General features: G+C 49.0%; 1 protein-coding gene across 1 annotated transcript in view; it reads right to left on the bottom strand.

The window, feature by feature from the left end:
* The window catches only part of MEI1 (meiotic double-stranded break formation protein 1), a 2,222,673-nt gene that overhangs the window by 1,217,977 nt on the left and 977,930 nt on the right, over positions 1-26,766 (bottom strand). The window contains exon 15 of the mRNA XM_085599901.1: positions 5,780-5,891. Within this exon, the coding sequence (XP_085456027.1) occupies positions 5,780-5,891 (112 nt within the window). The remainder of the gene's footprint in view (positions 1-5,779; positions 5,892-26,766) is intronic.

Raw genomic sequence — 26,766 nt, 5'->3', positions numbered from 1 at the left:
GTTGTCGAGATAGGGGAAGACTAGAACCCCTGATCTGCGTAGATGAGCTGCGACTACCGCCATCACTTTCGTGAACACCCAAGGGGCACTGGTAATTCCAAAAGGGAGCTTGTGGCCTACCGTGAACCGTAGGTAACACCTGTGGGCTGGCAGGACGAGCATGTGGAAATAGGCATCCTGCAAGTCCAACGCTATTATCCAGTCTCCGGGATCTAGGGAAGACAGGACCTGAGCCAACGTGAGCATTTTGAACTTCTCCTTCCGGAGGAAGCAGTTGAGGGCCCTGAGGTCTAAGATAGGGCGTAGCCCTTTGTCCTACTTTGGTACCAGAAAGTAGTGGGAGAAACATGACCTACTTCTGGCACAGGGACCCTTTCAATAGCTCCCTTGGCCAAGAGAGCTGCAACTTCTTGGCGGAGAAGGGCCAAGTGACCCTCCTACATGTGATGGAGTGCTGGTGGCATGGAGGGAGGGGTAGTCTCGAAGGGAAGGTAGTAGCCCCTTCGGACTATCTGCAAAACCCACCTGTCCGACGTGATGTTTTGCCAGAGGGGGAGGTGATGGCGAATCCTGCCGTCCACTGGCCTCTGGCGGCCCTGGAAGGTCAGTCTAGGAGGGTTTGGAGGCTGCTGCAGGGGGGACATGGGTGGACTGGCCCACATGCTGGCCCCCAGACCTGCATCGCTGGATCCCACGTCCACAGCCACGCACAGGCTGGGTAGCTTGCACGGCCTGCTGGCCAGATTGGGTGAAACATGGTGGGGCACCCCATCCGTAGCTGCAAAAGGGGTAAAAGGCGGACTTCGTGGGGCGAGAGGTTGCCGCGGGGCCCAAGGATCTGGCCGTAGCCCTAGAATCCTTGAAGCGCTCAAGCGCTGAGTCTGCCTTGTCACCGAACAGGCGACGGCCATCAAAGGTCATGTCCAGAAGGGTTGATTGGACATCCCCAGAGAAACCAGACGTCCTCAACCAGGCGTAGCGCCTCCTGCGGGCACTGTGGAAGCACTTGCGCAATCGTATACCACACCGCATGTGTATAACGGCCCAAGAGGAATGAGGTGTTCACCGACGACAGCGCCAAGCTGGCGAAAGAAAACAGCTTCTTCTCAAGGTGGTCCACCTTCTTGGATTCCATATCTGGGGGAGGAGTAGGGAACGCCCCTTTAGAAGATGAGCCTTGGACCACCAAGCTCTCGGGGGTAGGGTGATGGGAGAGGAAAAGTGGGTCGCCTGGGGGGTGGATTCGGGCAATCATCCTGTCCACAGGAACTCATGTGCTGGGCTTGGGCCAAGTGCCCAGAAGGACGTTGGTGAGGGATTCATTAAAAGGCAGCAGAGGCTCCAAAGATGCCGCTGCCAGTTGAAGTACCTCTGTCAGGAGGTTTGCCCTGACTGCCACAGTTGGAAGCTTCAGGTCCAAGGCCTCTAGCCGCCCTGCGCAACACCACTGCATATGAAGCTCCCTCCTCCGTAGCCACAGTAGGACGGGAGAGCATGCCAAGGTCTGGGGAGGTATCCAAACCACTAGCATCACCAAGTTCCTCTCGCCAGTCCGCCTCTTCAAGCTGCTCAGCTAAAGGGTCAACATACCCCTCCCAGTCCTCCTCTAGCTGCCACTTAGGGGGGTAGGGAACACCAAGGATGAACAGCTGCACAAAAGTACCCTCCGGCGCCGGTGCCGACATCGGTCTGGCACCGCGTGCAAGCCAGGGGTGAGGCTGGGGTCGACGCCGGTTGGGGCACAACCGTCGTCGGGGGTGTCGTCACTGGAATCGGCACCGGGGAAGGTACCAGGCCTGGATCCTCGGGGGGTCCGGAGCAGCCTGCATCAAAGGCCCAGGGCCCCCAGCAAAGTCCGCGGGACGCGAAGGCACGCCAGCGGAGTCGAGCTGCCCAAAGATGCTATGAAGCGCTCATAAAAAGCTCGAAGCTAGGCAGGGGATGCTCTGGCTCCGGGAAAAGGAGGGAAGCGAGGAGCCGTTCAAGAAGCGGGCTCCTAAGATGGAACTGGAGAGCGACGACGCTCCGGGTCCTGCGTCGCGTTGACCGACGGACGGGGAAAAGGCGTAGAAAGATGCTTCTTCGGCCTTTTTCTTGTGCTTCAACTTACAGAAGAAGTGAGAAGACTTCGATGACGAGTGGTGGTGGCTCCGGAACCAGTCCCAAGACCTTCCTCTCAACCCGGACCTCGAATGACACGTAGTGGACTGCCGGGCCTTCAAGACTTCGAATTCATGGCCCGGCAGTCGGAGCACGACTTCGGGTCGTGGTCGGTGTGCAGGCACCAGAAGCACACGAGGTGCGGATCCGTGAACGAGATCAATTTGTGACAGGAATCACAAGGGTTGAAGCCGACGATTTGACAACCCTCGTGCTACCAGGAGCCAAAGACTCAAAAAGACGTGGACAAAAGTCGAAAAAAGTTTCGTCAAAAAATGACAAAGGGGCAAGCTCTCTCCGGATCTGCGCTGGCTGGCATGGAAAAAGAAAAAACTGACGTCAGCACACAGAGGTGGCGTCTAAGTAGACACCACAATGTCATCCCGGCGACCACAACGCCGGTGACAAACGCCGAATTAATAGAGATTGAACTGCCTGTTTAAAGTCACTTGCGGGTATGAAGGGTTCAATTTTCTCAGGGTGTTCATCTGAAAATTTGCTCCTTTAGTTGCAGCGCTTATGTGCTTCTGCATATTTAGCTTATTGTCCAGGGTTATTCCTAGTGATTTAGCGGAATCAATGATGAGAGGTTGACCATCGAGTGCTGTAATGTGCTTCATCCACTCGCCGATGATGGTTGTTTGGTTGGGCGGAGCGATTAAGAGAAATTCTGTTTTTAGGGTGTTTAGTTTTAAATAGTTCTTTGCCAGCCAGGTCTGTGTTTTAAGGAGCGTTGCATTAAGGGACTTGAGGTCTTCAAGTGAGTGGACCTTAATGTAGAGTTGTGTGTGGTCGGCATACATATGATATTGGATATTTGAGGGAGTTGAGAAGCTCAGTGAGTGGTTCCATAAACAGACTGAAGAGTGTCGGGGAGAGAGAGGATCCCTTGGGTACTCCCAAAGTGACCGGGGAGGGGTTAGATAACGATTGGTTGATCTTGTTTGGAGGAAGGAAGTGAACCAGTTAACACTGTACCAGATAGTCCCATTCTATGTTTCAAGAGGTCTAGTAAGTTGTCGTGTTTGACTGTATCAAAGGCTGAGGATAAGAAGTCAAGCAGGATTAGCAGACAGGCTTTGTTTTGATCCAATATTTGTAATGCATCATCAATTATGTGGGTCATGGCTGATTCTGTACTGTGCCCTAATCGAAAGCCTAGTTGGAATTGATCGAGCAGGTTGAAGTGGTCTATGTGATTACTGAGCTGTGTGTGGACACATTTTTCTAGTAGCTTGGCCAGGGTCAAAATGTTAGAAATTGGGCGATAGTTATTCAGGTCTGACGGGTCCGCCAATGGTTTATTTAAGATGGGGGATACCTTACCAGCTTTGAGGATGTCTGGTATGGTTCCTTGCAGAAGAGAATGTGTTTATAATCCTAGTCCATAGGGGCACTAGCAGTGATGTGAAGGTTTTTAAGTGGGTTGCTGGGAGAGGGTCTGTGAAGTGATTGGAGGGATTCAGGGCCGTGAGCATTTTAAAGATAGTTTCTTCGCTGTAAAAGCTGAAGGCGGTCCAGGAGGCATTGTTTTTGAGGTTGAGCTTTGTAGAGCAGATAATCGCGGTACCTGGTGTAGTCAGTGAGACGCTCATGTGTGGGTCGGTATGGGATAATAGATCGTTAAGTAGGTCTGTCTTTAAGTTTTCTGTCTTTGTTGTGAAAAAGGATGCAAGATCCTCGCAATTGAGGAGTGTTTCAGAATTAGATTGGGGGGAGTGGGAGACACCCTTAGATTGATCTTTGATTATTTCGAAAAGTCTTTTGGGACAATTCTTGGCTTGGTCTAATTGTTTACAAATGAAGTCAGCTTTTGATCGTCTAATCTTTCTGTAATAGGAATTTCTCGTGCTTCTTAGTAATTTGAGGTGGGCAGCGGATGGAGTGGCTCTCCATTGTCTTTCAATTGCTCTTAGTGATCTTCTGTCTTCATTTAGCCTACCATCATTCCAGGGGTTTGATTCTTTTGCGGCGACTCTTTTCAGTTGTAGGGGAGCTAAGTTGTCTAGTACCCTGTTCATAGAGTGAAAGTAGTGATTGGTCAGATCATGTACATCCTTTAATCCATCCGGTAGGGGTGTGAGGATGTGACTAGCGGTTGCGAGAGAGGCAGGATTGACGTTTTCTAGGTTCCTCTTCCAGATTTTCGTTCTCGTAGGTTGGACATAGTAGTTTGACTGCTTCCTTGATATGGAAAGTGATTATGTCATGGTCTGACCAGTCATAAGGGAGGATCGATTCCAGCTGGGTAGAGTCTGCTTTGGAAATTATTAGATCGAGGGTTGAACCTTTTTCGTGGGTGGGGCTGTCACAGATTTGGGACAAATTAAGGTCGGACAGAAAAGCTTTGAAGGTATTGACCTCTGGGTCGTCAGGATCGTTCCAGTGGAGGTTGAAGTCCCCCAGTAAGATCTGAGTATTTTGTTGTCCGACATTTGTGGCTAGGATATCCATTACGTGTTCAATAAAGATGGGGTTTTCACCAGGAGGGTGGTAAAATGAATGTAGTGAGCATATAGGCTTGTTATTGCTCGTGATGTTTAGGCAAAGGTATTCACAGGAGGAGAGCGCTGATGAGTTGGAGCGGTTCACGGAGAGGTTGTTCCTATGGCTGCAGGCAATGCCACCCCCTGGCCTATCAAGCCTATCTAGTCTAGTGATGTACTATTTAGGGGAAACTAGTATGTCTAAGAGGGGCATGGATGATTCGTTTAGCCAAGTTTTCGTTAAAATTATGAGGTCGGGTTCATTAGTTATTATGAGGTCAGCTATATCAGCGGCATGATGTGCTGCCGATCTACAGTTTAGTGGGATACATTTTAGCTGGGTCTTGGTGGGGGTAGTGTTGTGGTTGTGAAGGATGGGTACCCTCTTGAGGTTATTTTCAGCAATACCTATGGGAGGGTGTCTTGAAACTCTAGAGGTATTGGAATGGATGGGTTGGATTAAGGACAGTATCTGCGTGTTGTCCCTTTGTGCAGGTTCAGGGGGTGGGGATGATAGTTCGTAGGAGTGAAGTAGGGCGGTAAGATCTTTCAGTGTTATGGGGATTATTTTCCTGATAGGAGGAGATGAAGCAGTGGGGTAAGATACTGTTTCCCATCTGGGGGGCAACTGAGGCGGGGGGGCTAGTGCATGGCCGATGAGCGAGTTTAGTTTGTGGCTTGTGTTGTTGCAGAATCAGGTCGTGAAGCGTCTGGATGTCCTCTTTGATTTGTTTACCCTTAACCCTTTGGTAACCCTTAACTTACTTGTAATCCTATTTCATCACCCTTGAAATCTTCATGTATCTGCAAGATCCCAAATATAGGTGGAGATATTCATTTTTCAAGGAAATATGTGAATATCCCATTATGCAGAATGATTAAACCATCTTACACATGCATAATATTCAGAATGAGTGAGTTTTGAGAGATTTCACAGCGTCTCCAGAGAAGTCCAGTTGAAAGACTTGGCCTCGTTTTCAAATTTGGGCAAGATGACAGGGTGCACTGATACAGCAGAGGACAAGAGCTTATAGCTCCACATGACACAAGTCACAGTCACAGCCAATTTTTCCTCTGTGTGAGGGAAGCACATTTTATAAAAAAGAAAGGTAATAATACATCGACTCACGTACCAAGTTTTATGGCAAATTTCTCCTTCATGGTTGGCACAACAGTGAAGAGGCTTGAGAGGATAGAGAAGAAGACTTCCATCAATCCTGGGCTTGGTGCCCTTGTGTAGTGTTTCTGTGAAAGTACACAAAAAGACAATGATCCTTTATGTGTTTTGAATTTGCTTCTGAATCAGCATCATACCCATATTATCCTTTGACTGGCATCCTCATAACATGTTTTTTTTTTTACCTTCATTTGTCTCCTAAGTACCTATCTAGATACATAGACTTTAAATCATCATTCAAGGGCCCCTCTTTTCAATATTAATATGGGTACAGTTCAACAACAGCCAAAACGTAACTTTTATAACTAAGATACCACCTTTATAAATTCTTCGCTATTGCCCGTGGGATGGGATGAAGTGGAAACAAGGACAACATTACTGGCAAAAGCAGTAAAAGAATCATCCTTGCCTGTGAATGTATAGGCGACAGAGCAATAAACTTACATCCCAGCCATCAAGCTGCATCTCAGAAAAACAAGACGCTACTGAAGATATAAGAATTATGCAAAAATAAGTGGCTTGAAATAGAGGACGGCCTGAATGAACTAGGGCTATATAAAATCTGTGCAATTGGCTTTTGCCTAATTAATTGAAATTCAGTCATTATTAAGTGAAAGCATGCAAAACTGGCAGTTAGCGCTATTTTTTTATATTTTAATTATTTTTATTAGATTTTTAGAAAACAAAAGCAAAACGAACAAAGAAAAACTATGCTTCTTACAGATCAGATTACATTACCTGACAATATATGCCACCTTACGACAGAAGGCAGGGTACAAGACATTTGGTTCAGGAACCCTTGCACTCGTACTCAATACATGTACAATATCTCAATCATAACCAAGCAGGAAATGCCATTAAAAATTGCACACTTCTATGCTATCTTAGTCTCCCAGCCATGTTCCACTTTTTCGTTTGCACAGATCCATGGGCCCCATATTTTGGGAACCTCATATATATTTTAACAAAATACTATTTTTATTGATATTTTTGAGAAAGGCATAACAATACAATATAGACGAGGGAGTTCGCACAGTTACTATCACACAGAGCAATACATGAAAAATACAGTTATAGAGTAATATACACATTTCCCCACTCCACCAGTTTTCCTGTAGTACATTTATTAACACTACCACTACGACGATTGGGAGTTCCCCATATCCTGCTATTGTTCTTCTAGTACAGGTAGGGAAGTGCCTGACTCATCGCTCATTTCTAGTCCATAATTGCGCAGCCAGGGACTCCAGATCTTAGTAAATTTCTTTGGGCACCCTCTTGCTTTGTAGGTCACCTTTTCCACCCCCATATAGAGGTCAATTCCGGTTTTCCATTCAGTTATCTTTGGAGTTGAGGATGTCCCCCAGTGCTTTGCTATATCTCTTTTGGCTACTACTAGTCCTAGATTACATAGCGTGAGGGTATGTCTGGATACATCTGTGTCTGAGGGCATGCCCAGTAGGGCATTTTTGGCATCCCTAGGCAGCTGCGACCCAATTATTCCGCTGAGTTCCTCAAATATCTTGGCGCAATATGTTTGTATGGGTGGGCACTCCCACAGGGTATGGATATATGTCCCTGCCACATTGCAAACAGTCTGGAGTTTCTGCTTGTCCCATTCTATGGAGGCGGTATCTATCAAGGTATCTCCTATTTAGAATTTTTAACTGTATCACTTGCAATCTCAGTCTAATTGCAACCTCCCTGGGATGCATTAAAGAAGCCTCCCAGTCCACGTCATCAAGTTCCCCTAGGGTGGTCTCCCATTGCGTCCTGAGTCCTTTTAAATTGTCTGCAATATTATTCATCAGGGTCTTGTAAGTCCACAAGATAGCTTTCTCCAGTATTTTTCCCATAAGGAGTCTCCCCTCTAGTGGTGCGTATTCAGGTATATTAGTAGTATCAACCTGCTCTGCGTGTTGTACTTGCAAGTACTGATATCTTTGGTTGTCACTTAACAGGTATACTCCTTGTAGGATGTTAAAGGTAATCAGGGACCCTTTCAAAAGGAGCTCTCCCAATTTGGATATTCTGATTGCATCTCATGACCCAAAGCCTCCCAGTTTCCCCAGCTCGGGTAGGCGAATGCCTTCCCCTAGCGGGGTTTCCTTTGTACGTTTTTTGGCCCATTTAATTTGCCTATAAGCCGCCTTCCATGCCTCTTTCGATGTCTGGGTCGCGGGCAATAGTTGTCGGAGTCCCTTGTCCCCATATATATAATGTAAGTTCGAATTGACTTGCCTCTAGTACATATGTTGGGTAGTCCCCTGGGAGGTGTCACCCATTCATTAATGGCCACTAAGTGTGTCGCAGGATAAAAGGATCTTATGTCCGGGAGACCAATCCCGCAAATGTATGGGTTGCACTGAAGCGTCTGGGGCGCAATCCTAGGTTGGCCTCCAACCCATAATAATGTACGAACCTCCATGTCTATTGTCTTAAAAATGTCCTCAGGTATCTTGTTATAGGTATTCTGGAAGACATAGAGTAACTTAGGGAGTGTGACCATTTTAAACATTGCGACTCTGCCCAGTAAGGTCAGGGGCAACCTTCTCAATCGTGCCACATCCCCGTGGAAATCTGTTAAAATCCTCTGGATATTGCGGGCAGGGGCGGCTGGTGACATCTGAAATTAGTGGGGCGTAAAGGTTTGGGATGAGTGGCTGTTGGTGTGCTCGCACGGCGAGCAAGCCCGACCGTCATAAGGTAGAACCCCCCCAATTTGGGGGGGTAAAAATAGTGTGCAAATGGTGCATTGTCGAGGATTTACCATGGATTTTTTAATTGGCACTGCCAGGGTACTGTCATGATGACTGTGTTTGCACAAATGCACACAATAGTGCGAATATGATTGACAGCACAGGGCCTGAATGGACCCTGCTCTGTCAAACACAGCGTGATGGTGAGTATGCAGACATTATTCAAATACTACACAGAGTCTAAGAAATTGGGCAGTTCTTGAAATTCGATTGTTATGGTGTAGATTGAGGGGATGGAGAGTGTAAAGAATAAATGCCTAAAACAAGGAAAGGGAACCGTGGCCAGCAGGGGAATGAAGCAGACCTGAGAATCGACTGCTCTGCTCCATCCCTTTCAATGTCACCTTGCATGGGTGCAGCAGGTGCAGTCGCACTAGGGAATTGAAAGGGCCATTAAACCCTAGTAATTGCTGGATTTAATCGCTCCAACAGCAAAGGGGCCATTTCCCCTGCTTACACTTGAGCCTATGGCATCCTTGCTACTCTACTGCTTGCTCAACACCCCACTGTAGTCCCTGGGTAGGAACAGTATGAGTACTTCCCTAGAACTCCATCAAGGTACAAAAAAACAGAGATATTGTTCAGGACAGGTGATTGAAATCCAGGTAACGGAGTACTGGAAGAGTCACGAGGTACACACTAGCCAGCTTAGTTTGCAAAAACTAGAGGAGCACGGAATGCCCAATTGCCAGAAGGGACTGGAGCACTGTCTCCATTGAAGGTGTGCCGGATAAAAAAACATGAAGCGGTAGGAGCCCAGGAGTAAACCAATTACCAAAGACATCCAAGGCGACATTGATAAGTGAAGAAACACCGGAGAGCTATTGCAGTCCAAGAGGCAAAAGGCCCTCTGCCAAGATCGAACTTAGGCCCTGGCAGCAATGCAGAGCAAAGACAGTCTTAAACATGGAGGCCGACATTACTAGTACCAGCAAAACTGCAAGCAAGCCCAGCACTGCCGAGGCGCCAACCCGGCCAGATTATCCAGCCAAACCTGACCAACACCAACCCAGCCAAACCACCCTAAAATTAAAAAACACTTACCTGACCGGTGACCGCCTCTTCTCCTGGCCCACGTTGGCGCCTCTCTGCCCCTTCAAACGGTCCGGAACACCACGTCCACGTGACGCAAGTGACTGGCAACCCGGCCCTCAGCCAATCCTGGCGCTGCAGCAGCGCCAGGATTGGCTGACGGCACAGCCTACTCCTCGCCATTAGGAGTCCGAGGGGCTCCTAATGGGCATGCGCAAGGCAGCAAAAACACAAGTACGCATGACTGGGCACGGAGTAAAAAATTAAGCTCCATGCCCACTCATGCGCACTTGTGCTGCTTTTCCCAAAGGCGTCTGACAATGATGTCAGTCAACATGACGCCGGACCGCCCACGGTCCGACGTCATGCTGACTGACATTCACAGAGGAGGGAGCTGCGGGCGCGGGCTGGGGGGCTACGCCCCTACGCCCCAATGGACGCACCGCACCTGATTGCGGGCATGACTCAGTGTGGCATTGGTAGCTATGTTAAAGACCAAATACTTGAATCCCTCATGGTCTACCTGCAGTTGACATGGGAGTTCTCGTGTGTCTATGGGCCCCCCAGTTGGGTCGGGTATGGATTTATCCTAGTTGATTTTATACCCGGCATGATGTCCGTACTCTTCAAATATATGTAGAATGATTGGGAGTGTCTCAATGGGGTTGGTGACATACACGGAGGACGTCATCAGCATATAGGGCGATCCTTTCGTCTTGGCTACTCGCTGAACCTGCCGTGAATCCCCTATGTCTGGGTAGGCCCTGTAGACACGCTAGTGGCTCTAGTATTAACACAAATACCAATGGCGATAGTGGGCAGCCCTGTCTAGTACCCTGCTCCACGGGGAACAGCTTTGACATGACCTCATTAACCCTTACCCTTGTCTGCGGGCAGTGTATAGCAATTCGATCCAAGGCAGAAATACAGGGCCAAACCCAAACTCTCTTAAGTGCCTGTTTAATGAATGGCCAGTGTATGGCATTAAGTGCCTTTTTGACGTCAAGAGCTAAGAATACATGTGGATCAGCCCTATCTTTGACTTTTTCCAGCCAGTTCAATAGCCTGTGCAAGGTGAACCTCGTCGACCGCCCAGGCATGAATCCTAACTGATATGCGTGAATAAGGGTACTGATGACTGGAAGCAGTCTAGTCGCAAGAATGGTCGCAAGTATTTTAGTTTCTACATTAAAGAGTGATATTGGCCGGTAAGATCCACACTCTGTCGCTGGATTCCCAGCTTTGTGGATAAGAACAATAGTTACTTACCTGTAATCTGTGGTTCTCCAGTATTGGTGTCTTTCATAGATTCACATGCCTGAATCATTCCCCGTCGTCGGAGTGGGAGTCCCACGGTACATAAAAAAGCAATAATTATGCATAAAGTAACCAAAAAACCTTGGTAACATAAAACCAGGAAGTAAAGTAGCCCTAAGCTACAAGAAAAACCTTTCACACTTATGACTATCAAAGTCATTATGTACAGTCCAAACTGCAGCCAATCAGGCGACAGCACCCACCAGAATGTTCTCCTCAGAGGCTCAGGCTCTCAGATTTTCTCGCACAGGAGTGAACCAAAGTATAACAGCCTAAATAGCCTCTGAGGGGAGGTGAGCCGGTGGCATGTGAATCTATGAAAGACACCAATACTGGAGAACCACAGATTACAGGTAAGTAACTATTGTTCTTCTCCTCCAGTATTTAGGGTGTCTTTCATAGATTCACATGCCTGAATCAGAGTAGATAGCAGTACAGAACATAATGCTCATAAGACGCTCCTTTTGTACCATAGTAAATACACATCACCAAAATGTATAATCATATATAAATACATCTGTGTTCAACATATGCAGAACAATTTCAAGATATAGAACAGTATGGAATAAGCATCTTATAGAAAAGAGCATAGTGGAGGAGGGAGAACAGAGGCTCACCTTATTTGAAAAGATGGCGGAGAACAGCTTGTCCCACTGATGCATCTGCATCGCTTGAGGCTTCCAAACAGTAGTGCTTGGTAAAAGTGTGTCTGTTGGACCAGGTTGCCGATCTACAGATCTGATGCAGAGGCACACAGGCAAAAAGAGCGGGAGATGAAGAAATTGCTCTTGTAGAGTGCGCTCTTGGGGTTGCCTGCAACAGTCTTTTCGCTTGTTCATGGCATAAGCAAATTGCAGCAGAAAACCAATGAGCTATGGTTGGTGTGGATACAGGATGTCCTTGGCGCAATCTATCATATCTACAAACAGTTGGTCTGATTACGTATCGTTGCTGTCCGTTGTAAGTAGAACTTGAGACATCTTCAAGGGAATGCAAGGCCCTTTCCGCAGCTGTGAGCGGATTTGCGAAAAATGTCTTTAAAATTATAGGTTCCTTAGGATGAAAGTCCGTAGGAACTTTTGACATGAAGCTGGGATTAGTGCAGGAAAGGTGGATTAATAGTGAACGCTTGGAGGTCACTGACTCTTCTTGTTGATGTCAGAGCCAATAGCAAAGAAACTTTCCAGGAAAGGAACTTTAAGTCCACTTTATGAATAGGTTCGAAGGGGTGCCGCATAAGTTGCGTAAGCACTACATTGAGGTGCCAGGATGGAGGTGGACGTCGAATAGGGGGAATCATTCGAAACAACGTCTTGAAGAATTGCTGAATTACTCTATTTGAATACAGAGAATTAGAACCATCCCGCCGAAACCTTGAAATTGCCGCCAAGAAAACTTTCAAAGTAGAATGGGAGAGGCCAGATCTCGCCAAATGGAGAAAGAACGGTAAAAGTTGTTCTGGTTTTGCATGAATAGGGTGGATATTTACAGATTGACACCACATGCAAAACCTCTTCCATTTTAGTTTGTAAGTCTTAATAGTAACAGGTGCTCGAGCATTAGCTAAAACTTCCTGACAGTCAGCAGGAATATTTAGATATGCAAATTCAAGGTGTTGAGGAGCCATCGCGCTAATCTCAACGATGCTGGGTCCGGGTGACAGATCCGTCCGTTCTGGTGAAACTGAATGGGTTCGCACTCCGAGAGGAGGAGAAGTTTGGTGAACCAGTATTGGCGAGGCCACCTGGGAGCAACGAGGATCATGCGGCAAGGTTATTTCTTGATCTTGCGGAGAACTCGCGGAAACAATGGAATCGGTGGAAAGGCATATATCTGCGACCAGTTCATCGAAAACGCATTTCTGCATGAGTTTTTGTGGGGAACCCAACTTGCAAAGGATGGGCATTTGCGGTTCTGGCTAGTCGCAAACAGGTCTAGATCTGGGCGCCCCCACTCTCGAAAAACTCTGTTTAAGGTTGGTTGATGTAGCTCCCACTCGTGGTTGGATGTTATGGACCTGCTGAGGGAATCCGCTAGAACATTGGCGACCCCTGGAACATGAATGGCTGAAAGGCTGATCTTGTGACGAACCGCCCAGTCCCAAATCTCTTGAGCTTGTTGAGATAGTAGGGCTGACTTTGTCCCTCCCTGCTTGTTCAAGTAATGCATACTTGTAGTATTGTCCGTTCGAATTAGTACTGATGTTCCTCGGATGTTGGTTCGAAATGACTTCAGAGCCAAGAAAATGGCTCGTAACTCCAGAAGGTTGATATGCCACTTTCTTTGCTGGAAAGTCTATCTGCCGTTGACTGTCATTCCTTGAAGGTGCGCCCCCCATCCCGCGAGGGAAGCATCTGTGGTTATTGTGAAATCCGGCATTTCGACCAGAAAAGCACATCCTTCCCTTATGTTCTTTATTTGGTTCCACCAATGAAAGGCTTCTCGCATCCGAGGAGTGATGCGAACGATGTCCTCGAAAGAACCTGAAATCTGGAGCCATTGAAGGGTTAGTTCCTCTTGCAATGGCCTCATTCTGTAACGCCAATTGGGTATCAGAGGGATGCAAGAAGAAATCATCCCTAGGAAGGACTTGTACAAACGGACTGAAACGCACTCTTTTGACAGCAACAAGCGAGCGAGATTGCAGATCTTGAGTTGTCTTTCTTTTGAGACGAAAGCCTGAGCCAGCCGAGTGTCCAGTGTGGCTCCCAGAAAAGTCTTTCTCTGTGATGGAGTCAGATGAGACTTTTCGAAATGTATGGAGAGACCCAGAGATTGGAATAGTAATAGACACTTCTGAACATGTGCGTTTGCGGTTTGAAAATAATTCGCCTTGATAAGGCAGTCGTCCAAGTAAGGGAAAATTTGAATGCCCTGTAGACGAAGGTGTGCAGTCACTGGTGCTAGGACCTTTGTAAATACACGGGGTGCTGAACGAAGTCCAAACGGAAGGACTCTGAATTGAAAGTCTCTGCCAGTCACTCTGAACCGTAGAAATTTCCTGTGTCTGGGTAGGATTGGTACGTGAAAATAAGCGTCTTGGAGGTCGAGGGTGGCCATGTGATCGGAAGGATAACTTTTTCAGGTATTTGTTGAGGGCGCGAAGGTCGAGAATGGGGCGCCATTCCCCCGACTTTTTTAGAATCAGGAAAAATCTCAAATAAAATCCTGTTCCTCTTTGTAAAGGAGGGACCTTTTCGATTGCTCCTTTTTGAATCATCAGATTTATTTGGGAAAAAAGCTCCTTGAGATGAGCAGGAGGTGGTCCTTTGGGAGGAGAGTTTGGGGGAATCTTTATGAACTCCATGGCCTCTGGCCACTATATCCAAAACCCACTTGTCTGTTGTAATTGTGGACCAGTTCGAGTAGAAGTGGGATATTCTTCCTCCAATTTTTGACTGGGGTAACGGCAGAGAAGGTGGCAGGTGGCGGATCTCATTGTTTTTTATTTGAATCCCGTCCACGATAGGATGGCTTCTCTCTTGATTGCGAGTAGGAGTTACCTCGCTGACCGTATGATTGCTGTCTGTAGGGTTGAAACCTCTGAATACTGTGAGAGGTTTGATAAGATCGTTGTTGATTGTAACCTCCCCTATTGGAGAAGGATCCACGTCCTTTGGCACCACGAAAGTACGACTTACGAAATTGCAGGTTACCAAGAGACCTCGCAGTCTCTGTGTCTTTTTTAATAGCCTGAAGGGCCTCATCAACATGTTGGCCGAATAGTGATTCCCCATCGAACGGCATGTCAATGATCTTGGTTTGGACCTCTTGGCGAAAAGATGTTGATTTCAGCCATCCTTGTCTCCTCAGTACTGCTGCACCCGCTAACTGCCTAAATCCTGTGGATGCAACATCCACGGCTGCGTCAATGATTTCTGCAGAGGTATACTCTCCTTCCTGTAAAATCTTCAAGGCCTCGGACTTGGAAGGTTCTAGCAGCATGTTAATGTAAGGGGAGATGTCGGACCACATTTGCCTATCATATCTCCCTAATATGGCTAGGGAATTTGCAGCACGGACAGTTGTCGCAGCCCTAGTGGAAACCTTTTTTCCACTTGAATCCAACCGTCTGCCATCCCTGTCCGGCGGAGCTGTTATAGGCGAAGAGGGGTTCCTGGCCCTTCTCTGCGCCACTTGTGCGATGACAGAATCAGCTTTCAGGTAGCCGATGATGCATGCAGGTGAATCACTCAGCGCTTTATATTTTTTGTCTAACCGAGGCAAGACTGCAGGAAGAGAATTTGGTGCTGCCATGATCTTCAACCCTTCCTTCCAAATGAAATCTATGATAGGAATTGTCCTGACCTGATTCCGTGGTTGGTCTTTAAAATCATAAAGAAAGCAATCATCTTTCTTTGTCTCCATAGGTATAAGAAACCTCTTCGTTGCTCTCTCCATAAGGAGATGAAAGCCTCCGATATCCACAGGAGGAGAGTCCACAGGAGCTGGAGCTGACGGTGATGGGGTTTGAATTTGGTATTCGTCCCACTCCGAAAGAACAGACTGATCATCCACCTCTCCCTCTTCCCTGTCATCATCTGTTGTATTGGCATTATGGGAATGTCGAGATGGCACTGGAGAAGGTGGTCTAGGAGATCGTAAAGGAGTTACAGGAACCCTTGGCATGGGCGTGGATGGAAGAGACTCCGCCAATTCAGATGGAGGAAAACGGCGGTAATAGTCCTGCAACATATATTGCAAATTATTAATCAAGTCCACAGGCATTTGTGTTGTGGGAACTGAGACAGGAGCTGGAGCTTGAGGCTCCGGACAAGGTTCCTCCTCCTGGTCGTCATCTTGGTATTTAATAAACAATTCCAACGGACTCCTAGCAGTGCGGAATCTATCATCCTCTCCTGATTCCACTTCTTCTTCTTCCTCCTCAGAATCTAATAATTGCTCAGGCAACTTCAATGGGGAAAGGGCTTCCAATGAGGAGCCACGACGTTGTAGTAAAGAAGCCGCCGTTGTAGGCAGGGCGGAGGAAGCAGTAGCCGATGTTGCAGACCAAACTTGTAAATCCGTGCAGGAAGACAAAAGAGGCGCCGACGAGTGTGCCGTCGACGAGATCGTCGTCGATGGAGCTGGCGTCAGAAAAGTGAGTGTCGACGAGGCAGCTGTTCGTCGACGAGAGGTTCGCCGCTGACGAGGCAATCTTCATCGACGAGGAGGTCGTCGACAACGAGGCAATCTTCGTCGACGAGGCAATTTTCGTCGACGACGAGTCAGTCTTCGTCGACGAGGCAGTCGTCGTCGACGAGGTAGGCTTCGACGACGAGGTGGCCGTCGATGAGGAAGTCTTCGTCGACGAGGTGGCCGTCGACGCAGCAGTCGTTGACGAGATCTTCTTAACCCATACCGTCGACGGAGCGCTGAGGAGAGATGAAATCTCCTTTGTCGACGAGAGGGGTGAACAGCAACGGAGACCAGCGTTGACGGAGAAGAAGCCGACGCCATGATCATCTTGGGTCTCGGCGACGAGAAGGTAACCGTCGACGTAGAAGTAGCGTCGACGATGATAATCGTTGACGAAGGAGCCATCGACGACGCCGTCGACGACGGAGCTTTCTGCTGAGGTAAATCTTTGTCAGGACGGCTTTTTGATGCCAGAGACTTTCCAGACATTCTCGGGGGCGTAGCAGGCTTAGATTTTGAAGAAGGAGAAGCCTTTTTTGAAGATGAAGTAGAAGGCAAGCTAGAGCCCTTAGCAGGCTGGACTTTTCTCAACACCTTAGCCCCAGGAGATGATAAGTCTTCCTCAGCCATCCTCTTTCTAGAGGACATAGATGAACCAGAGGCTACACTTTCCACCTCAGATAAAGGGTTATCCTTGTCCTTGATCTTCTGTAGCCACAGAAGTAGTCGCCCTTCTCTATCTCTGAGGGTCTTCTGAGGGAAGGTCCTGCAGATCTTACAATCCCTCACCTCATGATCCGGATAGAGGCATTAAAATGCACTTCTTGTGGGGGTCTTCTGAAAATAGCTGGAGCTTCCCACAAGATTCACAAGGCCTAAAGAGAGACCTTTTAGAAGATGACATCTTGGGAGATAAGCAAAAAAACAGAAAAAACTGTGAAGTACTGAGCAGAGCTCAGGGACACTCCCTTCACACGACGTGCGGTAGAAAATCTGAGAGCCTGAGCCTCTGAGGAGAACATTCTGGTGGGTGCTGTCGCCTGATTGGCTGCAGTTTGGACTGTACATAATGACTTTGATAGTCATAAGTGTGGAAGGTTTTTCTTGTAGCTTAGGGCTACTTTACTTCCTGGTTTTATGTTACCAAGGTTTTTTGGTTACTTTATGCATAATTATTGCTTTTTTATGTAACGTGGGACTCCCACTCCGAAGACGGGGAATGATTCAGGCATGTGAATCTATGAAAGACACCCTAAATACTGGAGAACTATGATTGTGGCCCTCTGAAGGTCTGGGGGAGGGCACCCTCAGTTTGCGTTTCCCGGTATATTTGCAACAAGTATGGGCTCAAAAGGCTAGAATTTGCCTTGAAGAATTCCGCAGGAATTCCATTTGGCCCTGGGGTCTTCCCAGTTTTAAGTTTACCAATTGCCGTTGTTACTTCTTCCAGAGTGAGGTCCTTGTCAAGGGCCTCTTGATACTCTATGGACAGGGAGGGAAGTTCAATTGTGTGGAGATATTTTGGGATTCGGGGATTATCTGCCGGAGTCCTGGCACGGTAGAGTGCCATATAGTAACTTGTGAGGTGTCTGCTATATCCTGTGCTGATGTTAGTGTATTATCTCCCTCATGTAAGGCAGACACCCTTCTGGCTTCTTTCTCTTTCCTTCCCAGCCATGCTAGAAGCTTCCCCGCCCTGTCTCTAGTTTCATAAAGGCGATGTTGTGTGGCCAGGTGGTGCGATTTCACCTACAGGCTAGGGCCAAGTATTCCTTTTGTGTGACTGATATCTGGCGTAGGAGGAGTTGGTCTGTGTCTGGGCCCATGTCCCTCTCCATTTTGAGAAGTCGACTTTCCAGGGCCTCAACCTCTTGGTTTAACTTTCTCCTTTTGTATGCTATTGCGTGTTGTGCCCTATCTCGTAGTACGGGTTTAAAGGCCTCCCAGAGGACCACTGCAGAGGACACTGATCCCTAATTTTCTCTGAATTATAGTTCTGAGCTCGTACTAATGTCTCAGGCAATTTCTGCGTCTTGGAGGTCCCATGCATTGAGCCTCCAGTCATTATGTGCTTTCTAGGGGTGCCCTTACGTTATAAGCCATAAAGGGGAGTGGTCAGACAGGCCCCTTGCCAGGTATTTCAATGTAGCCACTGACCCTATTTCCCCTGCATGGTCTAAAAGATATTCCAGTCTGGAGATGGCAAGGTGGGCACCCGAGATATAAGAGTATGCTTAATCGGTGGAGTGGTGTAGACATCAGAGGTCAGTCGGGCCCAGTGTCTGCATATATCTGGCCAGTGGCGTATTCCCTTGTTGTTCAAAGTTTCTATGTGTGCATTCCATGTATGGATCAGCGATATCATTAAAGTCTTCTCCCACTATGTGTGTGGAAAATTCTGAGCGTAGTAGGATCTCAGTTACCTTGTCCAGGGTGTGTTGCTGTAGTCTAGGGGGTGCCTATACACAAACAAGTGTGAGCTCACATCTTCTCCAGACCCCTGCACTGCGGTATATGTGCCATTCGAGTCCACCCAGGTTTTATGTGTATGCAAAAGAGTGGCTTTCTAATAAGGATGGCCCACCCCCTGAAGCCCAAGGAGAATCCTGCATGTGCTAATGTCTTGTACATTCCTCTGTCTAATAAAGCACAATGGGTGCCCCAGAGGTGTGTTTCCTGAAAAAGAACTATATCCGGTTTCCGCTTCTTAATATAGGTGGGAACCAGCTACCTCTTGTTCTTGTGACCTAGGCCATTGACATTCCACGTCAGTAAGGAATACCCTCCAGCATGCCGAGTTTGTGACATTGGTCCTGTTATACTGCTTGTCTGTATGGTGGAAGAAATGTGAATCGGTCTCTGTGTGCATGATCTCCTCGTCTGTTAACGCTATAACCTCCCTTAAACTGACCCGTCCCCATCTTTCCAAAATTGGTTTTCCCCTCTGCGCCTTCCCACCCCCCCACCTCGCCCACTGCCCACGCACTTACCCCAAACCATCAATGTGACAATTGTGACGTAGGTTAGCATTAGAGGTCTGTAGCCCCCCCCTTGCCCCTTAGTGAAAAAACAACAGCTAGAACTTAACTAGTGGTATGCCTGAATGTTAGACTTCTAGACCCTTCTTACTGGTAATGTTAAAGTCTCAAAAGGCACCAGGTGCAATTTTACTGTCCTTTCAGCATCCAACTGGCCCAGAGGCTTCAACCTTCCTTGCTCCTTTCATGCAATATGTTCTGGGGATGCTCTTGCGGTGCAGTGTCCTGTTCAGTCTCCTCCAGATGGACAATCTGTTGCATGAGTGGATGATTGCTGTCGGACCCACCAGAGTTCTAATTCTGAGGGGTCAGAAGAGGTCTGTCTCTTTGGTCGGTTTTTGAAGTGTTTTTTTCCAATCTTGCTTTGTGGCTGATCCTCCTCTGAGTCTGAGGGCTGGTTCTTCTCCTCTATGGTACCCCGAGGTTTGAGAAGGGTACATCTACGGGGTTTGCCAGTGTGTGTCAAGCCACGCTTTGGTCTCCACCTTTGCGATCGGGGTTTCATTTCCACCGAGGGGGTCTTCTAGATTCACTTCTCTCCGTGTCGGGGGACGTTCCTCTATCCAGCACCATGCCTCTTCTGGTGTTTGGAAGAAGAATGTTTTGCTTTGAAAGATGACCTTCAATCTCGTTGGGAAGAGAAGAATATATTGGGCGTGAATCGCTCGTAATTTTTCTTTGATCGAGTCAAACGCTCTCCTTTGTTTCTGGACCTCTTGGGAGTAATCTGGAAACACCATTATTTTAGTGTTAGCTATTCCAATCTCTCCTATCCGCCTCATCTCATGAAGTATCAAATCCCGATCTGGGTAGTTAAAACTGTGCTATTAGTGGCCGTGGGGGTGCCCCAGCCAGCAGTTTCAGATTAGGCATCCTGTGGGCCCGCTCGATCATAAAGCATGATGAAAACTGTGTTGTTGGGAGAGAGTCTTTAAGCCATGTCTGTAAGAAGGCACCGGCATCTGACCCCTCAATTGCCTTCGGGAAACCTATAAATCACAAGTTGTTTCTGCGCACTTGGTTTTCCGCTTCACCCACCTTACATGTGATCTCTTTCATGGAGGCTGAGAAGTGATTAACCTCCTTACGCAGTGTATGTGTCACGCCTTCAACCTCTGATATGCGTTGTTCGGCAAGTGTGACTTTTTCAGATACGTTGCACAGATCTTGCCTGAATAGGGAAATGTCTGTGCAGACATCTGCTATTTTGCTTTCCAGTGCTTCTCTGCATGAGTGTATCGCTTGTAGGAGGGTTGTGTGGTCTGGCATCCCGGACGATCCCCCCAAAGTCTCTGGGGGGGGTGGGGGTGCCATACCTTTTTTATATTTGTCCATCGTGCCCTGTCTCTGTGGCTTCGGCTCCTGGTGTACAAATCCAGGTCTCTTTCGACATGGGGGTCTGTCTGGCCACTTGTTAAGATGGATGTTTCAACAGCCGGTAGTTGCCGGATGATTACGTGTGGGCACCGGTCTCTTTTTATACAGGGTGCATTCTTTACTGACGCTCACCGTGTGTGTCTCAGAGCCGAGATGCTCTCCTGGTGTCGCCCCTTAAGCCTCTGCTTGGTTGGAGGGGCTTTGTTGGCCCAGGCTGTGTTAAATTCCCACTTCTAATTACGTGCCTGGGATGGCAGTGGAGTCGCGCCGTGGCTGCTTTGTATTGTTCCTCAGCCCCCGGTTTTTAAGCGATTGCCAAGTTGCCAGTCTGCAGGCCCATATTGCCCCTTGGCCTACGGGAATACATCTATGGTGAAGTGTTGAGGGGGCTACCCTTAGCTCAGTGGAAGTAGTGTCAAGGGTGTAAATCCAGGGGTCCCCCCCTGGTCCCAGTTTTTATCATGCTGCGAGGCCCCTGTTTGCAGACCACAACCAGTAGAGCCAAATGCCAACCAATAAAGGGGAGAAATGTCACTTGCCTCAGTGATCTCGGGATGGAGTCATCTCAGTGTATGGGGAAAGGGCTGTAGTGACAGAGGAATGGATCGTGGTTTCACCGCCACCAGGCCCCACAGGTCTTGTTGCTGACTATGTTGTGGTGCCACCACCTCGGCTGTGGCCTCCTCGCTGCAGGAAGACGTCACCGCCTACACCCCCTCCGGTCTCGCATCAACACCTAAGGCCTTCGTTCCAGAGCTACGCCCGAGTTGTGTGGGCCTCGCTGTCCTGGTGGAGGATTCAGGCCCCACCTCGCAAGTTCTTCTCCAAGAGGGCGCACGATGTCAGCCCACGCGCCGCAGACCCTGCAGGCCCTGCAGCCTATTTGCAGCCCAAGTTCCCATGGTGCAGGCCCTCCACGGCGGGTGGCCGCTCGTCTGGGTAGCGCCACTGTCCCAGGGCCTCGTCACTCTGTCCACATCGGCACTAGATATCTGCGCACCATGGGGGCAAGACAGGATCGGAGCAGCGGTTCTCGCTGACCCATGCAGTCTCTAGGTTTCAGGCCCTTCCGCCTTGATTGCTTCTCTCTGCAGTGTATCGCTGCCCTGGAATGGGCACGGGGGGGTCAGTCCATCCCTTAAGGGGGTCTCCTTGTCAGGGCTAGACCAGTTCTGTATAGCAGGCTTGCTGGAGCACCGAGTGTCTGGCTTATCTCCCTATGATGGGAAGGGCCTTCCAGAAGGTACCCCGATTATGTGTCTCGGCCTCAAGTCGTGCATAGTCGCGATGGAGCTTGTGTGTCTCCGTCACGGGGTCACGGTGCCTTATTTTGTTGCTGTGCAATATGTGGGGACCTGTTCCCCCTCGGTTCACAAGTGGATGGAGCTAGGAAGGCAGGATTTAATGCAGGATAAAAGCTGGGCCACCGGAGCTACGGTCGGACACGTCTGATCCGCCATGCTGTTGGCCACGCCCTCTTTTTTGGGGACCTCCTTACGCATTATAAAGCAGTTACACGGCCCAAATACATTAGTCCATCTTGGATTCCCTCATTTCCAAAGTTGGGACAGAGCTGCTGGCCCAGTATAATTATACCATATCTTGCTTCCATTAGAGCCAAATTGCAAAAGAGGAGTACGTGCTTACCCAAAGATCTCCCCCCCATCCCCCCAAGATACCCAGCATCACCAGTAGAGGGGTAAGTTCTATGGTTGTTTCATCCACCAAGGATCCTGTGCCTATGGACAACTCCAAATGGGATGCACTAACGTACCTGGCTAATTACAACCCCTCAGAGAGACATAATTGTCTATCCTCCCCATTCTGAACAATCGAGTCCAGGTTCAGTAGGCCCTATGTAATATTTCCACTGTACCAGCCGGAACCCAGCCCAATAGCTTTCTCCCTAGATTTATAAATGTGCAAAACTGCATGTTTATACAATACTGTTCCTAGGATTCTATATTATAGTGGTATGTCTTCAGTTATTTCTTGCAACAATTCTGTGTAGGCATGGAGGCTATGCCTCACCTGCATATAGCGCAAGTACTGAAACCCCACTGGTTTGTTCTGTTGCTGTAATTTGGGGAAAGCAAAATACACACAATTGATGGACAGAATGCAGAACAAATCAAAACATTCACCCTCAGTCAAGGTATCTGGGTTAAATCCATCATTCTTTTGCTCACCATGCCACCCCAGTTTAGACCTGGCCATATGCAAATCAGTCTTGACCCTGTGCCTCTTGGGAACAGTCTAGCCCGAACTGCCAAGCCAGGCCCTACCTGGGCCGGAAACAAGCATCCTAGGACCGGTTTCGGGGATTCACCCCTCTTCAGCCAGGATAGGTTGATTCCAGTGGCACAGTGAGCCCAGGACTCACGTCTGAGCATACCTGGCGCACTTAGGGTGAGAAAGCAAAAGACACACAATTGATGGACAGAATGCAGAACAAATCAAAACATTCACCCCCAGTCAAGTGATCTGGGTTAAATCCATCATTCTTTTGCTCACCATGCCACCCAGTTTAGACCTGGCCATATGCAAATCAGTCTTGACCCTGTGCCTCTTGGGAACAGTCTAGCCCGAACTGCCAAGCCAGGTCCTCCCTGGGCCGGAAACAAGCATCCTAGGACCGGTTTCGGGGTTTCACCCCTCTTCAGCCAGGATAGCTTGATTCCAGTGGCACAGTGAGCCCAGGACTCACGTCTGAGCATACCTGGCGCACTTAGGGCGAGAAAGCAAAAGACACACAATTGATGGACATAATGCAGAACAAATCAACACATTCACCCCCAGTCAAGAGATCTGGGTTAAATCCATCATTCTTTTGCTCACCATGCCACCCAAAGTTCTTTTTGCATTTGTCACCCCGAGTGGGACGGGTATGCTCAGACGTGAGTCCAGTGCTCTCCATGCCACTGGAATCAAGCTATCCTGGCTGAAGAGGGGTGAAACCCCGAAACCGGTCCTAGGATGCTTGTTTCCAGTCCAGGGAGGACCTGGCTTGGCAGTTCGGGCTGGATTGTTGCCATGAGGCACAGGGTCAAGACTGATTTGCATATGGCCGAGTTCAAACTGGAATGGCATGGTGAGCAGAAAAACAATGGATTTAGGCCCAGATCTCTGTACTGGGGTGAATGTATGACATTGTTCTGCATTCTGTCCATCAACTGTTGTTTTTGCAGCTGTCCCAACCTGCGGCCTGCAGAGTGACTGCAAAAAGGTATGACCCGGCCCCGCTCCTGTGAGGCCCCAATGTCCTGAGGGTGACCCGCGTTGGGAGATTGGGGCCGCATAACAGTGAAGGTCCTGCTACCCTGCGGGCAGCCGAGCGGTGAGCCCATGCAACAGAAGAGACTGCCCAGGGACCTGTAACGTCTGCGGGAAGACCCGGAGCAGGCCTGCCTCCTGATGATTTGGCTGATGCGGTGGATGGGTGCTGTGATGCTGACTGGGCCTCCTTGCCTCCGGTAAGTCAGTGACTTCGCACACCGATTGGGGCTCCAGCCCCGGGGGAGGGGGGGAGGGCACCACATCCAGCCTCCTGGCCTTGTTGCCCTGTGCCTCCCGGGGGCTTGAGATGCAGTGATTCCCCACAACTGGCCCTTCCTGATGCCTGGGACCCAAACAGCGCCAACCCTAGACACAGACACTTACCTGCTTAAAACTGCACCTTCTCCTGACGCAGCTTCCTCATCCTTGACATGGCGGTTCCTCCGGTGGTGGCGAATGATTAGTTGACCGGCCCAGAGACTGTTTTGACCCTGCTCTAGATTGCTGCCCTTGACCTTTGTGGGGGACCGGGCTGGACGGGCGCCCTGTGGAACTGCGACAGCCCTAGCTGATGGGCGAATGTACTCCTGCTTCTGGTCGTTCTGCCCTGCCATTTGCCGGCCACCTCTGGACACAAAGGGAATCTAGTTCGGGGGTGCCGAGATCCAGGGTATCCCAGAGGGGAAGTCTGCACATGATCTGAGCTGGAGGGAGGTTACTGAGATGACTTTGGGGCTGCACCCCTCACCTGCTCTGGGTCCCCCGGACTTCCCTCTGGCCCAGCTTTGCTCCATCTTGGGACCTTACTGAGAACTTCTGCAGCCCTTACCCGACAGAGTTGAAGCAAATCCACTTGTGCGGATCCGACGCTGCCCCCATCCTGGACTCAGCACAGACCTCGGAAGGGCACCCTTGAAACTAAGACTCTGAAGGGGGCGAATCCGCGGCATACCTCTCCCGGCCTCTGGCTTACAGTTGTCACTTTTCACCCAGAGGCTGCACCCACGAGCTGCATAGTCCGAAGCTTCAAGGCAGACACTGGGCCATGTGGCTTTGGAGCCTGATAGTAAAAGATAGGGTAGAACCTCGCCTCAAAAGCTCCATAAGATAGAATCGGGACCGATCCCGCCTCTGAACCTGACCTAAACATCGCTGTCGCCCATCCGGCAAGGCACCCTCCTCCGTCCGCGATGGGGAAAGACCGAGGTCCCAAAATGCCCGCCACACAAACACAGACTAAAATGGAACAATTCACCACGAACGTGCCTGGTTCAACTAGTGGGGCTATAGGGGGTACTTCCCTCCCTATGAGTAACCTTACCACAATTTTACAAGTGATCAGCACATCCCAGGTCTCGATGGAAGGTAAAATCGACGAGGTCCGAGTGGACATGGCCCTCATCCGACAAGATCTACGTAATGCCACAGCCTGTATCTCAGAAGTAGAATCTCGCCTCTCTACGGTAGAAGATGATGTTCACCAACTAAAAGAACAAGTAGCCCACCTTCAGACTCACACCACAGATTTACATAGAAGGGCCGAAGATGCGGAAAATAGATCGCAGCACAATAACCTCCGCCTGGAGGGCTTTCCGGAGGGATGTGAACAAGGTCAGATGGCAACGTTTATAGAGAAATGGATAGAATCATGAATGCTCAAAGATACATTGTCGGCTTGGTTTGCCGTAGAACCCATCGTTCCTTTGCGCCTAAACCGCCTCCTGGTGCTCCACATCGTCCCATTATCGCAAGGATCCTCAACTTTAAGGGCTGGGACACTGTCCTGAGAGAAGTACGGAACTTGGGTACCCTGACTTTCCAAAACCACAAGATAATGATCTTCCCTGACTACACCAAAAATGTTCAATTCCAAAGGCGCTCCTCACAGAGGTCAAACAGAAGCTGCGGGAACTCGGGTCTCAAATATAGACTACTCTTCTCGGCTTGCCTCCAGATTGTCTTCCAAGAAATGGCACTCTTTTTCGACTCGCCACAATCAGTCTGGACCTGGTTGACCGAGGAGAGCCCCCCTTGCCTCCGTCCTGCCTCCCTGCCCACTCCCTCTAGATTACGGGACCTGGGACACTACCTCCTAAACATAGCAGGAAACGTACACAGTCACACAGGGGCCGTGGAAGCCACAGGGAGGCCTCCAGATCACCTAGCTCGGCTACACAGGAATCCGCAAATGCCATCGACCAGACTAACTCCCCGCCTCTGCGGTGGACAGGCTCCAATGACAATTTATCCCTGGAACAGTTCTTCCATTGCTCGAGTTTATGGTTCGGGGGACAAGAACGGGGAGCTGCTACACAGATTAGCTTCTTACCCCCTGGCAAACTGCATAGTTCCCGAGATTCACCACCCCACTGGAACTACCCAATGCACGTCGCCCGCGATTACACAAACGTTCGCTGACTATTATGCCAGCCTCTATTCCGCCCACAGGACCGAGGGCCTCCCTCTCAGACTTGCTCATACACAAGGAAGTCAGCCTTTCCTGCTTAACACAGTTTGAGGCGACTGATCTGGATCTCCCCTTTACCCCAGAGGAGATACATGCTGCGATCTCCTCACTAGCAGCCCGAAAGATACCGGGTCCTGATGGGCTCCCCAGCACATCATGGACACTGTGACATTACCGCTGAAAAAAACATAGCGACGATTGTAGTTATCCCCAGGACTCAACCACCCTCATCAACCTGCACAGAAAATTGCCTGATTTCCTGAATTAATACGGAAATTAAGATTTATGCCACAATTCTTGCCCAATGCCTGCGTCCATTCCTTCATAAATTGATTCACCCGGACCAGTGTGGCTTTATGCCAGCACGAAGCACCAGACACTGTTTGCAATGCCTTCATTTGGCTCTTGCAAACCGCCAACCGCTTAACCCCTAACTTGCCCTCCTCCTGGTTGACTTTGAAAAGACCTTCGACACAGTCAACTGGCTTTACCTAGAGGACGTGCTCACAATGATGGTTCTGGGTAAACATTTTCGCGA

Source organism: Triturus cristatus, chromosome 4_2, assembly GCF_964204655.1.
Source record: "Triturus cristatus chromosome 4_2, aTriCri1.1, whole genome shotgun sequence".
Lineage (NCBI taxonomy): Eukaryota > Metazoa > Chordata > Amphibia > Caudata > Salamandridae > Triturus > Triturus cristatus.
This window is presented reverse-complemented; position numbering and strand designations above follow the sequence as displayed.